General features: G+C 35.8%; 1 protein-coding gene across 1 annotated transcript in view; it reads left to right on the forward strand.

Annotated features, from left to right (window-relative positions):
- The window catches only part of KLHL4 (kelch like family member 4), a 153,083-nt gene extending 132,495 nt beyond the window's left edge, over positions 1–20,588 (forward strand). Inside the window, exons 10-11 of the mRNA XM_008989568.5 lie at positions 14,904–15,075; positions 17,155–20,588. Of these exons, the coding sequence (XP_008987816.2) occupies positions 14,904–15,075; positions 17,155–17,214 (232 nt within the window). The 3' untranslated portion in view covers positions 17,215–20,588. The remainder of the gene's footprint in view (positions 1–14,903; positions 15,076–17,154) is intronic.
- Positions 20,589–22,523: the final 1,935 nt, after the last annotated feature.

Consider the following 22,523-nt stretch of genomic DNA (forward strand, 5'->3'; position numbering starts at 1 on the left):
GAGTTATAAACCAAAACTAAAATTATGCCAGTTTTTGTATTTGTCCATATATTTATGTTTATCATAGAAGTTTATATATTCATATGACATAAACTTGTTGTATCAGGTCTTTTTATTACAACTGGAAAGACTCCCTTTGTCATTTTTTATGGGGGAGTTCTATTGGTAATAAACTCCTTTACCCATTGTTTATATGGGAGCATGTTAATATCTCCCTCATTTTTGAAAGATAGTTGAGTCAGATATACAACTCTCTGCTGACTGTGCTTTTTCAATTGCTCATGTTTTCATTTTTGTTACTTTTGCTACACATCAATGCTTTGTTTTTCTTTTAAATTTTATTTTTTTTTTATTTTAAGTTTCAGGATACATGTGCAGAATGTGTAGGTTTTTTACATAGGAAAATATGTGCCATGGTAGCTTGCTCCAACTGTCAACCCATCACCTAAATATTAACCCCAGCATGCATTTGCTATTTTTCCTGGTACTCTCCCTCCGCTCTAACCCCCTGACAGGGCCTGACAGTGTGTGTTGTTTCCCTCCTTGTGTCCACGTGTTCTCATTGTTCAGCTCCCACTTATGAGTGAGAACATGCGGTATTAGGTTCTCTGTCCCTGAGTTAGTTTGCTGAGGATATTTCACTACTTTATATTTCTTCCCACAGCCTTTTGCCTATTAAAAAATAGATTTATTGTAACTTTGCTTACATTTCTTGTTGATGCTGGATATTAGGCCTTTGTCCGATGGATAGATTGCAAAAATTTTCTCCCATCCTGTAGGTTGTCTGTTTGTTCTGATGATAGTTTCCTTTGCTGTCAAAAAAAACTCTTTAGTTTAATTAGATCTCATTTGTTTTTGCTCTTGTAGCAATTGCTTTTGGTGGTTTTTATCATAAAATCTTTGCCCATGCCTGTGTCCTGAATGGTACTGCCTAGTTTTTTTCTAGGGTTTTTTATAGTTTTGGGTTATACGTTTAAGTCTTTAATCCATTGTATTAATCTATTTTCATGCTGCTGATAAAAACATACCCAAGACTGGGAAGAAAAAGAGGTTTAACGGACTCACAGTTCGACATGGCTGGGGAGGCCTTCTAACCATGGCAGAAGCAGAAAGGCACTTCTTATGTAGTGACAGCAAGAGAGAAATAGAGATCCAAGCAAAATGGGTTTCCCCTTATAAAACCATCAGATCTCATGAAATGTATTCACTAGCAAGAGAACAGTATGGAGGAAACTGTCCCCGTGATTCGATTATCTCCCAGTGGGTTCCTCCCACATGTAGGAATCGTGGAAGCTACAATTCAAGATGAGATTTGGGTGGGGATACAGCCAAACCATATCATTCTGCCCCTGGCCACTTCCAAATCTCATGTCTTCACATTTCAAAACCAATCATGCCTTCCCAACAGTCCCCCACATTCTTAACTCATTTCAGCATTAACTCAAAAATCCACAGTTCAAAGTAGCATCCAAGACAAGGCAAGTCCCTTAGCCTGTAAGCCTGTGAAATCCAAAGCAAGTCCATTACTTCCTAGATACAATGGGGTACAGGCATTGGGTAAATACATCTATTCCAAATGGTAAAAATTGATCAAAGCAACGGAGCTACAGGCCCCATGCAAGTCCAAAATCTAGCAGGGCAGTCAAGTCTTAAAGCTCCGTTTAGTCCATGTCTCTCATCCAGGTCACACTGATGCAAGCGGTGGGTTCCTATGGTCTTGGGCGGCTCTGTCCCTGTGGCTTTGCAGGGTACAGCCTCCTCTCCAGGTGCTTTCAAAGGCTGGCATTGAGTGTCTGTGAATTTATCATTTTACGGACCGAAGGACAGTGGCCCTCTTCTGACAGCTCCACTTAGGTAATGCTCCAATAGGGACTCTGTGGGGGCTCTAACCCTACATTTCCCTTCTGCACTTCCCTAGCAGAGGTTCCCCTTGAGGAACCCTTCAACAAACTTCTTCTTGGGCATTCATCCATTTCCATACATTTTCTGAAATCTAGGCACAGGTTCCCAAACCCCAATTATTGACTTCTGTGTACTCGCAGGCTCAACACCACATGGAAGCTGCCAAGGTTTGGGGATTGCACCCACTGAAGCCACGGGCCAAGCTCTACATTTGTTCCTTTTAGCTACAGCAGGAGCAGCTGGAAATGCAGTGCACCAAGTCCCTATGCTTCCAGGCCTGTGATGTGAGGGGCTGCCATGAAGATCTCTTGACATGTCCTGAAGACATTTTCCCCATCATCTTGGGAATTCACATTCAGCTCCTCATTACTTATGCAAATTTCTGCAGCTGGCTTGAATATCTCCTGCAAAAATTGGATTTTCTTTTCTATCACATTGTCATGCTGAAAATTTTCTGAACTGTTTTGCTCTGCTTCCATATTAAAACTAAATTATTTAACAGCACACAAGTCACCTATTGAATACATTGTGGCTTAGAAATTTCTTCCACCAGATACCCTAAATCATCCTTCTCAAGTTTAAATCTACACAAATCTCTAGGGCAGGAACAAAATGCTGCCAGCCTTTTTGCTAAAACATAACAAGAGTCACCTCTGCTTCAATTCCCAACAAGTTCCTCATTTCCATCTGAGACCACCTCGGCCTGGACTTTATTGTCTATATCACTATGAGAATTTTGTGCAAAGCCATTGAACAAGTCTCAAGACTCTAGGAAGTTCCAAAGTTTCCCACATTTCCCTGTTTTCTTCTGAGCCCTCCTAACTGTTCCAACCTCTGCCTGTTACCAGTTCCAATGCCACATTCACATTTTCAGGCATCTTTTCAGCAGTGCCACACTCTGTTGGTAACAATTTACTCTTTTGGTCCATTTTCATGCTGCTGATAAAGACATACCCAAGAATAGGAAGAATAGAGGTTTTAATAGACTCACAGTTCCACATGGCTGGGGAGGCCTCACAATCATGTCAGAAGGTGCAAGACACTTCTTACATGGTAGTGGCAAGAGAGAAACAGAGAACCAAGAAAAATAGTTTTTCCACTTATAAAATTATCAGATCTTGTGAAACTTATTCACTACTACGAGAACAGTATGGGGAAAACTGCTCCCATGGTTCAGGTAACTACCACGGGGTCCTTCCCACAGCACATGGGAATCATGGGAGCTACAATTCAAGATGAGATTTGTGTGGGGGCATAGCCACACCATGTCATCCATTTTCAGTTAATTTTTGTATAAGGAAGGTTCCAGTTTCAACTTTCTGCATATGGCTAGCCAGTTCTTCTAGCACCATTTATTAAATAAGGAATCCTTTCTCCATTGCTTGTTTTTATCAGCTTTGTCAACACTTTTCAAAAGAAGACATACATAAGGCCAAGAAACGTGAATAAAAGCTCAACAACATTTATCGTTAGATAAATGCAAATCAAAACCACATTGAGATACCATCTCATGCCTATCAGAATGGCACTCGTTAGAAAGTCAAGAAACAACAGATACTGGCGAGGTTGTAAAGAAATAGGAATGCTTTTACACTGTTGGTGGGAATGTAAATTAGTTCAACCATTGTGGAAGACAGTGTGGCAGTTCCTCAAACATTCAGAACCAGAAATACAATTTGACCCAGCAATCTCATTACCAGGTGTATACCCAAAGAACTATGTCATTCTATTACAAAGATACGTGCATGCATATGTTCATTGCAGCACTATTCATAATAACAAAGGCATAGAATTAACTCAAATACCCATCAATGGTAGACTGGGCAAAGAAAATGTGGTACATATACACCATGGGACACTATGCAGCCATAAAAAGGAATGAAATCATATCCTTTGCAGGGCCATATGAGTTGGAAGCCACCATTTTCTCAACTACTGCAGGAATAGAAAAACAAACACCGCATGTTCTCACTTGTAAGTGGGAGCTGAACAATGAAAACACATGGACACAGGGTGGGGAACAACACATACTGGGGCTTGTCGGGGGAGGATGGGGGTTAGGGAGAGCGCCAGGAAGAATAGCTAATGCATGCTGGGTATAATACCTAGGTGATGGATTGATAGGTGCAACAAATCACTGTGGCATAAGTTTACCTATGTAACAAACTTGCACACCCTGCATGTGTACCCTGGAACTTAGTAAAATACAATTAATTACAATTAAATTTAATTTTTAAAAAAGATTTAGACAATATACGTACAGTTTTGCCACATGGACCAATAGCACAGTAGAGAAGTCTGGGCTTTTAGTGTAGCCATCATCTAAATAGTATATATTGAACCCATTGAGTAATTTTTCATTTCTCACCACCCTCCACCTGCCCCACTATTCTAAGTCTCCAATGTCTATTACTCCACTTCCTATATTTATGTGTATGCATTATTTGGCTCCCACTTTTAACTGAGAACATGTGGTATTTCACTTCCTGTTTCTGAGTTATTTTGTTTGACATGATTGTTTAAAACATGACTTTTTATGTCTGAGTAGTATTCCATGGTGTATGTATATGTGTGTGTATGTATGTGTGCATACGTGTGTATATTTTTAATCCAATCATCCATTGAAGGACATTTCAGTTGATTTCTTATATTTGCTGTTGTGAATAGTGCTGCAATAAACCTATGAGTGCAGGTATCTTTTTGGTATAATGACATATGTTCCTTCAGGTAGATAAATAGTAGTTGGATTGCTGCATCAAATGGTAGATCTATTTTTAGCTCTTTGAGAAATCTACATACTGATTGCCATAAAGATTGTACTTATTTGCATTCCCACCAACAATGTGTAAATTTTCCCTTTTCTCTGCATCTTTGCCAACATCTGTTATTATTTGACTTTTTATTAATAGCCATTTTTACCAGTATAAAGTGGTGGTATCTCATTGTGTTTTTAATTCACATTTTCCTCACAATTAGTAATGTTGAGCATTTTTGCATACACTTTTTGGGCTTTTATATGTCTTTTAAAAAAATTATCTCATCATATTACTTGACCACTTGTAATGGGGTTATTTGAATTTTTCTTGTTATGACTGAGATGTCTGCATTCCTTATAAATTCTGGATATTAGCCCTTTGCCATATACATACTTCGAAAATATTTTGTCCCATTCTGAAGGTTCTCTGTTCAGTCTATTTATTCTTTCCATGGCTGTGCAGAAGATTTTTACCTAAGTTCCATTTGTATATTTGTGCTTTTGTTGCCTGTGCGTTTGAGGTCTTGGTCAGGAATTTTTTGCCAAGGCCGTTGTCCTGTGTTTCTTTGTTGATTTTCTGCCTCAATAATTTGCCTCGTGCTGTCAGCAAGATGCCGAATTCCCCCACTATTATTGCATTGATGCCTAGCTCTTTCCTTATGTCTAGTAATATACACTTTATAAATCTGGGTGCCCCAGTGTTTGGTGCATATATATTTAGGATGGTTATATCTCTTTGTTGAATTGATTTCTTCATCCTTATATAATGACATTCCTTGTCTTTTTAAACTGTTATTTATTTAAAGTCTGCTTGATCAGATTTACATTTATAACTACTCCTGCTTGCTTTTATTTTCCATTTAAATTGAATACTTTTTCCACCCCATTAACTTAAGTCTCTTAAGTGTCTTTACCAGTAAGGTGAGTTTCTTGTAAGAAGTGTATGGTTGGATCATGTATGTTTGTTTGTTTGTTTGTTTTAATCCATTTTGTCAACCTATTTCTTTTAATTGGAGTATTTTTTCCATGTAGAGTCACGGTTAATACTGATATGTGAGGTCTTATTCCTGTCATAATATAATTGTTATGTAGCTACTTTTAGCCTTTTTTGTTTAATCGTTTTACAAGATTTTGAGTTTTATACTTCAGATTTTTTTTATGACAAGTATTGACCAAATTTTACATCCATGTTTATAACTTCCTTGAGCATTTCTTGCAAGTTTTGTCTAGCAGTGACAGATTTTCTCAATGTTTGCTTGTCTGCAAAAGACTTTATTTCTTCTTCATTTATTAAGCTTATTCTGGCAGTATACACAAGTCAGTGTTTACAGCTTTTTTCCTTAAGTGGCTTGAAAATAAAATCCCAATCTCTTCTGACTTATAATGCTTCTGCTGAGAAGTTCACTGTTTGTCTGATGTAGTTTCCTTTATAGGTTACTATATGCTTATCTTTTGCTGATTTTAGGATTTTTTTCCTTCATGTTGAACTTAGACAGTCTGATGAATATATGTTTTGGTGAGATTCTTCTCACAATGTTTCTCTGGAGTTTTTTTAGTTTATTGTATCCAGATATGTAGATCTCTTTCTGGACTAGGGAAGTCTTCCTTAATTATTTTCTCAAATAGTTTCCCAGAGTTCTAGTTTTTTCTTCTCCTTCAGGAATGCTTATTTGTAGGTTGGGACATTTTACATAGTCTCATTCTTATCAAAAGCTTGGCTCATTTTTTAATTCTATTTGTTTTTTCTCTGACTGGATACTTTAAAAAGTACTGTCTTCTAGCTCTGAGATTCTTTCTTCTTCTTGGTCTAGTCTATCGTAGAAGATTTCATCTGTGTTTTGTAATTATTTCAATGAATTCTCCTTTTCAGAAGTTTCATTTTTTTCTTTTTCTTAATCTATCTCTTCGGCAAATTTATCATTTATATCCTGGATTTATTTTCTGATTTCTTTGTATTGTTTTTCACCTTTCTCTTGAATCCTGTTGAGCTTCTTTAAAAGCAATATTTTGAATTTTTTATCTGAAATTTCATGAATTTTATTTTGGATAGGAACTATTGCTAAAGAGTTAGTGCAATGTTTTGGGGTTATGATAGCACCCTGTTCTTTTATACTTCCAGAATTGTTGCATTGGTTCCTTCCCATTTGAAAAGAAAAATATCACATCTTCTTATTTGTTTTTATTGTACTTTAAGATCTGGGATACATGTGTAGAACATGCCAGTTTGTTACATAGATATACACGTGCCTTGGTGGTTGGCTGCATCCATCACCCCATCATCAACATTAGGTGTTTCTCCTAATGCTATCCCCACCCCCTGACAGTCCCTGGTGTATAATATTCTCCTCCCTGTGCCCATGTATTCTCATTGTTCAACTCCCACTTATCAGTGAGAAAATGCAGTGTTTGTTTTTCTCTTCTTATGTTAGTTTGCTGAGAATGATGGTTTCCAGCTTCATCCATGTCCCTGCAAAGGACATGAACTCATCCTTTTTTATGGCTGCATAGTATGCCATGGTATATATGTACCGCATTTCCTTTATCCAATCTATCATTGATGGGCATTAGGGTTGGTTCCAAGTCTTTGCTATTGTGAACAGTGCCGCAATAAGCGTGTGTGTGCATGTGTCTTTATAATAGAATGATTTATAATCCTTTGGGTATATACCCAGTAATGGGATTGCTGAGTCAAACGGTATTCCTATTTCTAGATCCTTGAGGAATGACCACATCTTATTTTTAAATTTACTTTTATTTAGACTGGACTTTTTTCCCCTTAAGGATGTGAATAGAACTTATTTTGAATAGAATCATTTGGCTTTGGTTCTGAGTGTTTTCAGTGGCAGAGACTCGGTATGAATTTTTTTATTATAGATCTCCTTAGTGCAGTTATATTCTCAAGTGCCAGTTGTCATAGCAATGTTCTAGGTATGTGAGAAGGTTCACTGCCCCCTTTGGAAATGGGGTGGCAGAGATCTCCAGAAGCTTATCTGCATTGGTGTCAATGGATTTTGTTTTGGGTTGTGCAGTTTAACCTACAAGCCAGTACGTGGCACTTGAAGGAGATAAGAGCTAGTGGTAACAATAGCAGATGGGTTTATGCTTTATGTTTGCTTATCAGGAGAAGGCCTCTGATGTCTCAGGCAGTGGGCAGGTCTGTGGAAGACCCAGTGGCCTGGGCTTTATCCTCAGCACCATGAGGAGTGTGAAGTTGGGCAGAGCTGAACCAGGTGGGCCCACCCTCAGATATCCCAATCGGGGCACATGCAATAATATTGACAGAGATGGTGGAGGAGTGATATAGGCTCTGTATAATTTCCTTCATTATAAATAACCTTAGTGTGGTGGCTGGCTCAAATGGCAGCTGTAGTATTAATGTACCGGGCAGATAAGCAGGCTCAGGACCTCCTAAGCAGCTGGGGTGCTGTGGGTGATGATGGTAGCAGAGATTTCACAAAGCATATTTCCTTCCTGAGCACTGTGCAGTTATGTCAGCAGTTGTTGTAATAAGCTGTACAGGTTGACCTCCTGGCCAGTTGAAGGCACTTGCAGGTGACAGGCAGCTGAGGCGGTGGTAGTAAGGTCTATGTTTGATCTTTACTAATAAGGAGAAGTATTTGAATGTTCCAGGAAATGTTCTGGGCTGTGGAACTCCCAGGAGTTCTGATCTCATGCTTTTCCTATGAGGTGGGAAATGGGGTAAAATACTGATAGGGCTGCATCAGGCATGTCCATACTCAGGCTCCTCAACAGCAGTTGCAAGTGCTAGCCCTGATGGGTGATGAAAATCAGTTATGAGGCCACTGGGACAAGACTAGAAGGAGTTGAAAAACCTCTGGCATTTCAAAGAGCCAGCATGGGAAATGAGGAGTGGCTTGGGCTCTAAAATTTAGCAGGTGGCAGTGGGACCTGCCTTGCTTCCTGGGTCACCACAGTGCAAAGCTCCATCCTGAAGCCTACTACTGACAGCAAAGTGAAACAAATAGTCAAGTAACAAGCAGAACATCTCAGATTGCAAAACTGTCCCAGGCTGCAGGCTTTCCTGACAGGGACAAAAACCTGGGCTCCCAGACAATACCCTTCCTAGTCTGGTCTTGCAAAGGGGAGGTCACTCACCTCCTGCATACACACTTCAATCCCATACCACTCTCACCTCTCAGTTCTGGCCATGGGGGCTCCTCTCCTGTTTGCGACTAGATCACAAATCTCAGTCTGGAGAGTTGCCCAGCTAGTGACTGCTGCTCATGTGGCTTACAGATTTCAGTAGAGACTCCTAAGTGTTAGGATATGAATTGACCACTTTCTATTGGAGCCAGGATCTGGAATGCATGCAGCACTTCCTGCTGCTACAACTTCTCAAGGTATCCTCACTGCTCCCAAATCAGATCCAGCGATTGGTAGGATCAAGGAGCTCCTCCACGGCCAAGATTGCCTAGCTCCGCAGTGGGAATGCGTATTGTGGAGAAACTTTCTCCACTTCTCATACACTGGGGACTCACTCTCAGTTTTCCACTGAACCCACAGCACAGGCTCCTGCCACCAAATTCATCAAAGCATCTGGAGTTTCTTTTGCTTTTATGTTAATCACCTGTGTGCCTTCTTGGATAAAAGTTTACAGTGTGAATCTCTACACATCATTTTGATACTTAATCGGAGGTGAGGCATGCCAGCAAAGCTTCTATTTTGCCCCCCTTTAAAAAAAATGCCTCTAAGGCTTTTCCGAGAAATTCACTAGTCATCTCATTGAGAATCCTTTTATGTGACAAGTTGCTTTACTCTTCCTGCTTCCAATATTCTCTTTATCTCTGACTTTTGACAGTTTATAATATGTCTTGATTTGGTTTTTCACCTATTACTTTTTTCAAGTATTCTTTCTGCTCGTTTCTCTTTCTTTTTCTTCTGAGATTTTTGAAATGCATATGTTGGTCCATTGGATGTTATCCCATAGTCCTTTAGACTATATTCATTTTTCTTTATTCTTTTTGCTTCTCACACGTGCTAATTTTAGATGACCCATCTGTAAGTTCACTTATTCTTACTTCTGTTTCTTGAGTCTGTCATCCCATTGAATTCCTCTACTGAATTTTTAAATTGTCATTTTATTTTTCAGCTCCAGAATTTTTATGTTTCTTTCTTATACATATATAATTTTTTTACTTTTTCCCAATATTTCTGATTTTCTTTTGGCTTTAGCATAAGACAGCTATTTTATTGTCTAGTAAGACAGATCTTACATTTCTACAGGAAGAGTATCTGGAGATTTATTTTGTTATTTTAAAATCAACTGAGGGTTTTTTTTCTGTTTCTTTGTATGCCTTTTGATCTTTTGCTGAAAATTGGGCAGTTGAAGAAAAACACTTTCCTAGTCTTTGAAGATTGGCTTCAGGCATTAGACCGTCACACATTAGCAGGTCATATTTTGTGTCTGGGATCAGCTCAGCATGAAGGTTTGAGGTATTCTTGGGTATTTCTAGGCATACTTGCTTTCTCTCTCTCTGTCTCTCTCTGTCTCTCTCTCTCTCTCTCTCTCTCTCTCTCTCTCTCTCTCTGTGTGTGTGTGTGTGTGTGTGTGTGTGTGTGTGTGTGTGAGTGTATTTGATTCCCCAAATATATGGCCCAAATTCATGACCCAAAACATGCTTCCTTTTAGAAAAACCCAAAGAATACAGTCCACTTAAAGCGTGTTTAAGCAACATTGCATGAAAAAAATTGTTTAAAAGGACAGATTCTACTTTAAATTGCCTAGATAATTTATTGATGCCTTCTGTAGACTGCAAAAAGTTATAGACAGCACACAACTCAGAAGTTTAGGCCAGGTGTGGTGGCTCACACCTGTAATCCCAGCACTTTGGAAGGCTAAGGTAGGCAGATCACAAGGTCAGTAGTTCAAGACCAGCTTGGCCAACATAGTGAAATACCGTCTCTACTACAAATACAAAGAAAACTAGCTAGGTGTGGTGGCATGCAGCTACTCGAGTGTGGCTAAGACAGGAGAATCACTTCAACCCAGGAGGCAGAGGTTGCAACGAGCTGAGACCACGCCATTGCACTCCAACCTGGGTGAAAGAGTGAGACTCTATCTAAAAAAAAAATTTGGTACAAGCCTAACTACCAGAGAATGTACCCAGATTTTTTTAAAATCCATAATTGTATTCAACAAAGGTAAGTGCAGTTTTTATTTTAAGTACTGGTACCTAAGCATTTAATACTATTCATAGGCCTGTAAAAGTACTTATGGTTGTATAGCTAAAAGCTATATACCTCTTTATAAAACTCTTGATAGTTGGCAAGACTAAATCATATATAAAATAAACATATAATATCTGGAATTATTACATTTGAGAAAACATAACTGGATCAAAAGTGCTAACAAATTCATATAAAAATAATTAGATATGTTAAGATTTCATTGACACTTCAAACTACATTGGAGCTGGGCATGATGGGTCATGCCCATAATTTCAACAATCTGGGAAGCTGAAACAGGCAGATCACTTGAGGCCAGGAGATTGAGACCAGCCTGGCCAACATGATGAAATCCCATCTCTAAGGAAATACAGAAATGAGTTGGGCATGATTCTGCCTACGTGTAATCCCAGATACTGATGAGGCTGAGGCACGGCAATCGCTTGAGCTTGGGAGCTGGAGGTTATGGTGAGCTGAGATTGCACAACTGCACTCCAGATTGGGCAACAGTATAAGGCTCTGTCTTAAAAAAAAAAAAAAAAAAAAACTGCATTGGAGTGGTAAACTCATGGGAGGGAGAGGTCAAGGAAAAAAGATTGATATGGAAAATCCCCGTTGTTTTTACAGAAATATTAAAAGCTGTCTAAAGGATTCTATCCAAAATAACACAGAACTCTACAGAGATATCTAGTAAATAAAAAGCTGTGAAGGTTTGTTGCTCTGAAAATCATATCTGATTTCACAAAAAATTTATCTGTCAAGAAGTAAATATGTAATCAGAGATACAAATAATTCTCTGTCTTATAATGGCAATTTTCTTGTAATAAATCCTAGCAAGATTTTTTTCATTATATATATTATAGCCTGTGCTTTCTTGTTTCTATTGCAATTTGGAATCTTTTTGTTGAGGCTTTGTGGTAAAACTTGTGTTGCATTAGCTTGGCTTCCAGTATCTAAATGTATGAAACTATATAAGTTGATTTTATCACAAAAAAAGTGTACACCTCCTAACAAAAAAAATGTGGAATACATACAACTATTTTAATAAAATAATCATATTCTTTCTATTATTATAATGCCAACATTTTCTTAGCTTCACTCTAACAACCCTTAAAATAGTGGAGTTCTGTGTTAAAACTTGAAACAAATAAATTGGGCTGCATATTTTAGCACCATAGAGTGCTCACAGTAGAACTAGCCTTATTATGGTTTAAAATGTCTATGTCAATTTTAATAGGTATTTACATAAACCACTAAAAATATAAATTTTTTAAATATAATCTGTGGCACAGACTACAAAATTAATATTTACATGCATATCTTATAAGTAAATGTTTAACCTGATTTTCTGACACAATTACACTCCAAATTTACTGATTTTTTAAAATCTCATGCTCTTAAATTTTTTTAAAAAAGAGAAAAATGGGAACTTTACACATACTAAACAAATGCATAGTATAGTAGTTAAACACATCTGATTAGATGTCAGACAGACATGAATTCAAATTCTAAATCTCCTATTTATTAATTATGTGACATTGTCCCAGTTACTTTACATATCTAAACATCAGTTTCCTCATGTGTAAAATGGGAATAATAATAGTATCAACCGCATAGGATACAAGATAAAAAGTGGTAATGCACTTAGCACATTGCTTGCCATATGTTAGGAACTCAATAGGAGTCAGTTGCAAGTATCGTGTATTTTTTTTAGTATTATTGCTATAATCCCGTATTATTGTTATTACCAACATTATCACCTATTATTATCCTATTGTTGTCATTTTCCTTGAAAATGCATTGAGAAAAGGAATAGTGCTAAAACACAATTTTCAAAAAGTCAAAATCTTGGCTTTCATACAAATATAAAATGACGCGTTTTATATATGTAACAAAATATCACATGTACCCCATAAATGCACAAATATTATATATAAATTAAAAAATTGAAAAATATAAAGTGAACACATGTTAAACATTTTATGTCATTCACAGATGAAGAAAACACTTATAAGATGTTAAAAAAAGGTCCAAAAGAGTATTTAAATAAAAGGTACTTAGACAACTATGAATGCTGAAATAATTTATCAATAGATACAAAACTAGTTGAAATCATATAGAACAAAAAAAGGTAATCTTTGGGAGTCATTATTTCTACATTGTGGAAATCAATTCTATTTCTATCAGGCAAAATGAATTTGTAATGTTATATAAAAAAATCACAAGGAAACTGAGTTTTTTACAACTTAACTTCCACACATGCAGAGTTGTAAAATAGCATTGTCAGTAGAAAGCCAATTAAAGATGCACCCTCTATAGAATCAGATAATCCTCGTGTCCATGTCTTGAACAATTTTCCTGATGCTATTTTTTTTGTATGTGCTAAAACACTTTTGGCCTACCCAATTACTTATGATAATAATTTAAATTAAAGGTTTTTAAAACCATCACATTAGTTGGGTCGGGGATCACTATTACTAGAATGTTAATGAGAAAATTGAGGCAAATAAATCAAGGAAATTATTCCTAATTACTCTAAGTGGGAAAATATGACCACGACTCATTCTCTTGGCTTCAGGCTCAATTTTATCTCCACTAGAATAGATATCCTTCTATTCAAAGTAAGGGGAGACAGAAAAGCAGAAGAGAAACAAGGAAGAGAAGCAATGATATTTTAATTTTAATATGTGGTGGCTACCTTTGTCTTTAATAACTGCTTCTATGTATCTTCACAGATGATAACCATATTACCAATTAGTTTTTTCTTCAAAAGACTCAACATTCCCCACACTCCTCTTCTTAATCAAGCAGTATCCAGATAATAATGTTATCCAGATTTTGAGCACTAGTTACCAAGCCCATGCAGAAAAATCTTTGGTCTATGAGTTCTGGTTGATGATTCATATATGTGTGTACCCTGACTGTCAGCTGAGTGAAGCATCAATTAACAATAGCTATTGTTTTGAAGATTTGGCTTAGCCAGAGCATGTAACTATGGATTTTCTGGTTCTGAGTTTTACTATAACATCTGAATTTAAAGTGATATGCCATATGACACACAATTATATAGAACTCAGGTTGTCTGAATTAATGCTGACTTCAGATAGTATTTTTAAAACCCTAGGTGTGAGACCGAAGTCAGATGGAAGCTGAAATCAGATGATTTAGAATATCATTAAAGAGATACAAACAGTGGTTAGAGGTGGTAATACAAATATGAGTAGATCAGTAGAAAGTGATAAATGAAAATCTCTTGTAAAACAAATATTTTTCATTAGGCTTTTATAAATAGGTCAATATAAAGTCAGAGAGCATTTTTTATATAATGATGAATTTTCTTCATTGTTCACCTTTTAGATTTTACTGTTATGTATTTTTTTAAATAAGCTTCAAAGATTATGAAAGAATTTCTATAAAACATCTTAATATTACTTACTGAATTATTTTTCATTTTGCTTACTAAAGTGGTTTTGGCATAAGGAGTTAATTTCTTATTAAAATGGAAAACAATAAACCTTGACTCCACGGAGGTAAATAAGAACTCTCAGCAAAGAAAAACACAGGATAAGTCTATAACCATTCTATCTTCAAATAGTATTAAAATCAAAGTACTACATTTCATAAAGCAAAAATAAAAAGGCAATCATATTCAGGTTTACTTTAAAATATGAGTTCTCATATAAAAAGGATCAGGCATCTTATGTATAACTTCGACAAGTAAATAATAAAAGAAAAACAAAAGCTCTTCAATCAGAATACTCAATGAGAGGAGACATTCTTTGTATAATGCCAGGATCACAATATATGAAATTTCCTCCAAGTTTATCTGAGTACAGATTAATGAAGGGCATGGGATCTTGGAAAACAAAACGTTTTCAATATGCTTTGAGTGACACCTAGTGGCTGAAGAAAATTTTGTCATGTACATATCCATAATACATTTGTATAAAGTGTTTTTAATTCTCTGTTTCAGAGAGGTATACATTTTGAGAATGTCTGTTGTTTTCAATTGTAACTTTATTAGACGTTTTTTCCAAATTTTCTTTCTAAATTTCTTAAGGTATGATCCAAAAAGTGATTCATGGTCAACTGTGGCACCTCTTCGTGTTCCCCGAGATGCTGTTGCTGTGTGCCCCCTTGGAGAAAAACTATATGTGGTTGGAGGATATGATGGACATACTTATTTAAACACAGTTGAGTCATATGATGCACAGAGAGATGAATGGAAAGAGGTATTCAAATAAAAATATTCAAATAACTGTATTTCAGGTTTTAAAAAGAAGATTTTTAAAATATATTTTTAAAATTGATTGTATTCCCTTCTTTAGGTCCCAACAAGATCTTTCAGTGATATTTATAGTGTGCACTCTATCTATACCTTAGAGAGTTATTAGTTGATATAGTTAATTATTAGCAGGACCCATCAATACTTACATAAAAGGGGAAAGATCATTCTCTTGACTTTGTGAAAGCATTCCCTTTAAAGAAAATAAACAAGTCTAATAAAACACTTCAGTAATAAATAAATAAAGCACTTTACCATGGCCAACTTTGTTGGGGCTACCACTTGCAAGGGTTTGTCCTGCAGCCTCTGACTTAATGATGGATAAATAAATTTACTCACACCAGAATACAGTGAATAAGCAGGCTGGGGTGTCTGGGCCACTAACAGACACTTGAGGAGAGTGCTGTAAAGAGATAGCAGTTGCTGGCCCCAAAGCACTGGCCTCTGGCCTTCATTCAGCACACATTAAATGACAAAGCTTTGAGTTAACACCACTAGAGTGAAGAGATTAAATGACAGTTTCCAAGGCCTGAAGCAAACACCATTAGTGGGTAATATCCCTGGTTGACCTTCCCCCAAGAGAGTCATCTGGAATGATTAAAGGTTAGTTTGTAGGACCACATGAGTAAACAAGTTATTCAGATAAATTCCCCACATTTCCTAGCTATTTACTTTTCTCATTAACTAAAGGTAAATGGGATAAGGCTGCCTTCAGCCAAAACTTCTGCCAAAACTATGCAATCTTCTCAGACTTCCAAGAAGGTTTGTGACTATATTTTATAATTTTCTCTAATCATTTTCCCTTAATATTTTTGCCACCTCCATGACTGAACTCCCACACAATTTTTTATGTGTATTTTGTGACCTGAGAACAAAAGGGTAACATCCTCTTCCACAAACATCTGCCCTTTTTATTGGCTGGCACCCAGGAGAAAAGCCTTCAATTTTTACCATATAGAGACTGTGTAGACTACAATACTCATAAATTCATCAGTCAATCAATAATTTAGTAAACACTAAAGGACCAAAATTAAAACCTGTTAAAAGTGCTGGGTATCTAATAGAACGAATTTCAAGGAGAATACAAAAAATAGTATTGAAATGGCATCTTCAAGATGTTAAAAGCAAATTTGACTCTTTCGACTGTTTTGCCAGTGATAGCCCTAGATTTATTCTAAAATATTTAATAATACTTTGTAAATTAAACAATGAGTTAACCAAAAACATAAAGTATGGTTAACTCTTTACCATCTCAACTAACAGGGAAACCTTGTATTTGGTACCTAACTTTATCTTCCCTTCTACTGACTTCATGCTACTCTGTATTCTACAGGGTACAGCTTGCTATTGCTCTAAATAAATTGGTGCTAATATAAGGACAGCTGATAATGAGTTTTTAATCTCTCTCCTCCAATAATCTGACTCATCAAGACTCAGAAACCCTCAAATGTTACAATGTAGGTAGCTCCTATTTTATCAACACTTAGGACCGACCAGAAATGGAAGAAAAAAAAAATATCATGCAAGGGGTTAGGTCAAATACCATCAATAATCAAGATGTCTGACCAGCTTGTGGGATTTTCTTTTCTGAAGATGGTAGACTAGTAGTTAAGGGTCCTAGATTATATTTCTGGTTGTGTCACTGTTTCATTGTGTGATCCTGGAAAGAGTGAAAGAGAACTAACAGGTAGTGGGATTGTTACTACTAAGTGCAAATTGTCATTCTTTATCTCACTCAACCATCATAAATGCCTTGAAGGGTTAGTATAATTAGCTGTAATTTTTCAAGTGAGAATATTATCAGAGAGATGAAACTTACTTAAGATCACCTAATCCTCAAACTCAAGTTTTTACCCTCCTAAAGGCTGTGTTCTTTCCACCACACTACACTGCTATCCAGGCTGCAGTTTATCTCATCTTTAGACAAGGTGATGTTAGGACTTCTTCAACTATATTGAATATAATATTCTATATTATACTAAAATCAGAGTTCCAACAATGTTTTGTTTCTTGTTTTGTGTTTTAGGAAGTTCCTGTTAATATTGGAAGAGCTGGTGCATGTGTTGTAGTGGTGAAGCTACCCTAAAGCTATCTTTATCAAATGGAATGAAACTGGGTAATTTCAAGAAACTGAGTAGGACAAGGGGAGAAAGGAATACATGTTCTTTCTCCTGCGATTAATAATCAGACTGGAAAATTGTTGTATCATTTTAATATGTAGTTATAATTGCTTTCATTTGTGAAGCCAAAATGTTTTTAAACATGAATTACATATGATTATTAAGTGTATGTGTTATTGCACCTGATAATATAAAAGGAAATCCAGTAGTCTAGATTTAGCCCGATTACTACAAAATGCTAAAATATTTAATGAAAACTGATGATGGCCACAGTGTGCAAGTTATAAAAGCATTAATACATTTCAAGGTAAGAGCCTTAGAAGTTAAAAACATTTTCAGTTGTTTTGAAAAATATACTATTATCTGGAACATAGAAATATCAAAGGTAACATCTAAAGCTTAAAATAGAAAGTCTGATTTTCAGTAAGCCATTATTCTCCTATTCAAATAATATCCCAAAGAGCTAAACAATTTCTCACCTTTACCAAGAGGAAAGCTCTTACTGTGGTTGAGGCTAAAAAAAATATAGCTCATTAATATAATTTGTTATGCTTATTACGATATGTTAAAATTTTTACAGGTTTACTCATCTGCCAGAGCACACATATAAATTTGATATTTCTTAACATATTGTCTTGTTAAATTTGTTACCAGTAAAATGATATTATAATTTCATATACATAGCCTATACAATGAAATAATGAATATTTATCATATTGATACAAACTGTGACCTCAGCTTCAGAGTGTCAGGGCCTCACTTGTATAGAATGTAATGTTCTCCTCAAACATGTATGCGAACTCTGTAAACACATACCATTAAGTTAAACAAGTTTTCAAAAACAAAACGATTTTTAAAGTATGTAAAATTGAGGATGTTAATCAGTGTTAACACATGGAAACACTAAAATATTCAGTAAGCCTGGTCAATTCTATAGATATATTTTATGTACCACACATGCTTTTCTGTTATTGTTATATTATCCAGTAGAAAATGTTAGGATATGTGTGCTATACACAAAACAAAGTCTTTTTAAATTTAAAAATAACAAAAATGCCTAGATGAATAGTATTTTATGTGTAATTCTTCAATTCTATTTAATTATATGACTAATATGAAATATTGAAAAAACCTTTATGAAAGTAACTTTTAAAGTAAATGCACAATTTTAGAAATTTTACAATAAGTCCTTTTAAATAACTTTGTATTGCAAATTGTGAAATCAAATAAAATCTGGAGAAATGCTTATAAAATACACTACTAGCTTTTAAGTTTTAAGAACAATGTAAGTTGTACAAAGATATTTGTACTTTGACAAATTGAATTTAAATAGACTTTATTTCCTCTCATTATAGTGTGGCTTTAGAATATATCAAGTACAACCTGAATAGACTTTTTGATTTTACATTTTCTATATCACTAAAACACTTAAATACAAAAATAAAATTCCACTCCTCTATTTCTTCTTACACCTGCAATTGTCTCTAATTCTAAATAGAGAGTTATAGATTTCTTCAATTCTAGAGGTGAAGATAAAGACATAGAGAGGCTGTGAAACATATATACAGGCCTGTTAGGTCTTTTGAATTCACACCTTATTGAAATCAATGTAGAAGTAGAGTTACCTAAACCTTTATTGCTGATGCACAGCTTGGCCTGTTAAGTTAAATGGGGGTATCAAGCAGTGGAAAAGATCAAAGGACCTATTGCAGCCTAGCTTGCCAATCTTCCAGTAAAAACTAGGTGCTACCAATAGGCAGATTGTGTCTAGAGTCATGCCTGGACAAGAAAGTGAAAGTTGAATACTCTCTTCTCAATGGCATAGCTGCACTTGCTTCAGTTTGATTAAGTATTGACTTGTAGAAGAGACATGTATGTTTCCCAGGGCTACCGCTTCATAGCTGCATTTAAAAACGGTGTTCAAGCCAATATGGCTGCTATGGTTTGAATATTTTTTCCCTCCAAAATTCATGTTGAAACTTAATTCCTAATGTAGCAGTATTGAGAGGTAGGGCCTTTAAGAAGTGATTGAGCCATAAGGGCTGTCCCCACCCGAATGGATTAATCCATTCATGGATTAATGTATTATTGGTGACTATATGAAAAGGAAGGAAGAGTGACCTAAGCTGGCATGCTTAGGGAGCATCATATGCCCCCTGGCCATGTAATGCTGCTGTGTGTTACCTTGGGACTTACCTGACATCCCTTACCAACAAGGCTGTTCCAGATACGGCCTCTCAATTTCAGACTTCTCAGCCTGCCTAACTCTAAGAAATAAATTATTTTTTCTTTATAAATTACCCAGTTTCTAGTGTTCTGTTTTAAGCCTCAAACAATGAACTAAGACAATGCTCTAGATGAGCTGCCAAAATCTGAGCCAATGTGAGCCATCAGAATAGAGACTGGCAGAGGCCCAGGGCAAAAGGGAGGTATTTATATATTTTTTCAAGAGTATAGGGCTCACACATTTACTATACTGAGATTGGAAAGACAGTGTTGTTTCTTGGTTTTTTTCTATAATCACCATGATCATGTTCAGGATTCCCTACTCTGCAACTCTCAGCATGCATCATGCTGATTCTCCAGTACTATCAGCTACCTTCCCTGTGTTTCTACAGGGCATGCAAGAACTTCTACAGAACTTTACCATGCAGAAGCTGAAGGAGACTCTGGGGCACTAACTTCAGATCCTTCCTCTGCACAACAATGCAGTCTATCAATCTGACACAGGTGTGGCTGTTGCCCCTTTTTGATATGGAGGGAACACGGAAAGGGAGTTTCCTTCTGGAGTTCCAAATGCAATATAGATACTAACCCCTCTGATTCTGGATTTTGTTTCAAGTTCTTTAACAAGACTCTTACCTTGATATCTTAGACGAGGTAAAGAAAAAAAAAAGGCCATTGGATGTCCTCAACTGTCCCCATTCTATGTATACTTTCTCCCAATCACATCACCTGAGGTGGAAGGGCCAGATTTTTCAGTTGCTCTTTCTCTTTGCATTGAACTTTCTTTACATCCTGTGCACATTGCTGAAGACACTTAAGTCCCAACCTAAATGATAGAAGGAGTATGTCCCATCTTGTCTGTGGAATATACCACATGATCTACCACAATTTGCAAGCATGGATCTCCATATTTCAAAGAAACGTTTTTAAAATGTTTGTAAAATTTCAAATATCTCACCACAATAAATTATGGGTAAGGTGATAATATGTTTAATTAGCTTGATTTAATCATTCCACAATGTATACATATGCCAAAATGCTATATTGTATCCCACAAATATATATAATTATGATTTATGAATTACAGTAATATTAATAAAAATGTTAAAGCTTTTTTCTCTCTTGACAATGCTTGTTTTTCAAGATTATGGCATGCTACAGACTAGGAAAAAGTCCTGTTCGTGGTGCTAAAAGTTTAATATTGATACTCTCTTTTATTCTGTCATAATTCTAATCCCCTCCCTTAACACACACACACACACATGCACACACACACACACACACACACAATATATATATATATATATATATATATATATATATATAAACAATGAGGGAAATGGGCACATATGGCTAAATATGGGGAAGATTATAAATGGGTAAATATTAAAAAATAAAATCACATGAATATATTTCAGATATTAGCCCCTTGACATAAGCATGTATGAAAAATCTACAGTGTTTAGTACCCTAGTTGTACATACTAATTAAAACTAAGTTTATGAAATTTGTACCAAATCCAAGCCTATAAAATTGGGATTATATTTTAAATAATGGAGAATTAGAATTAAATGACCTTACCTATACAAAAGCCACCTCAGTTTGCCAAATTTACATTTCATCTAAGGCCATGGAGACCTTCATTTAAATGGCTCTGTTTCATATGTTAAATTAAGTTTATAGCTGAGTGGTTTTAAAAGCCTAACTGGACCAGAACTAATTATATTTTCCAGAATGGGAACACATGAATTCTGGCCATCAAATCACAGCTAATCTTATTTTAAAACAAACCAAGAAAGACAATAGCAGATGTAGATCTCTGAAAGCCATATCTTCACAAATCCACTTAGACTTGTTTCAATTTTGTCAACTCTGCATAATGGGATGAGGTTTAGGTCTGTCTCTCTGATTCTGTCCACAAATCTATACACACATTAGAGAGATGAGATAAAATAACACAGAGAGATGAGATAAAATAACACAAAATTTAGGTGCATATCTATACTCCATAGAAATAAAGGCAAATCTTCAGATGCTAGGAACTCAGAGGGAACTTAGAAAAGAATAATAAACTCAGATGGTAACAGAGATCATGCTGGAGTTACGGAACTTAGTTATAACCATTAAAAGCACAGATTTTAACACCAATATTTAGACAAGAATCATTAAGACATGGTCTTGAGACTTCTCCCAGGTGAATAAAGCCAGGAACATCCAGAAGTGGACACTTTAAATACTTAAAACAAAAATTCATTGAGGAGGTAATATAGCAGATAAGACACAAATGAGAAGATAATAAACTGGAGGGAAGGCCTGGGTACACTACACAGAGTAGAGCAAAAAAGTTTAATAATGGGAAATAATTTTTAAAAAAGGTTAAGAGGAGTAGAAGATAGAATGAGATGGTCACATTTGAGATTCTTCACATCTAAAACTTGATCTTTAGAAACTAACTCTAAAGTTTATATGGCAAAGCAAAATACCCAAAATAGTCAACACAAAATTAAAGAACAAAATCAGGGGACTGGTACAACCCAAGTACAACTTACTATATGGCTACAGGAATCAAGAGAGTATGAAACTGGCAAAATAACAGACAAATAGATCAATGGGACAGAATAGAGATCTTAGAAACAGACCCACATAAGTATAGTCAACGGACTTTTAACCAAAGACCAAAGGCAACATAATGGAGAAAAGATTGGCTTTTCAACAAAGATGTGCTGGAAAGCTCAACATCTATATTTAAAAAGTTAATCTAGACAGACATTACACCCTTAGTAAAAAGTAACTTAAATTTGATCAAAGATCTAAATGTAAAATGTAAACCTGAAATCTCCTAAAAGACAACATGGGAGAAACTCTAGACCACCTTGGGTTTGGTAATCACTTTTTAGATAGAACATTAAAGACACAATCTATGAAAGAAAGACTTGATAAGCTGAACTTCATTAAACTCAAAACCTTTGCTCTGTAAAATACATTTTCAAGAGAATGAAAGGAGAAGCCACAGACTGGAAACAAATATTTGCAAACTGTGTGTTTGATA

The sequence above is a fragment of the Callithrix jacchus genome, chromosome X (genome assembly GCF_049354715.1).
Source record: "Callithrix jacchus isolate 240 chromosome X, calJac240_pri, whole genome shotgun sequence".
Classification (NCBI taxonomy): Eukaryota; Metazoa; Chordata; class Mammalia; order Primates; family Cebidae; genus Callithrix; species Callithrix jacchus.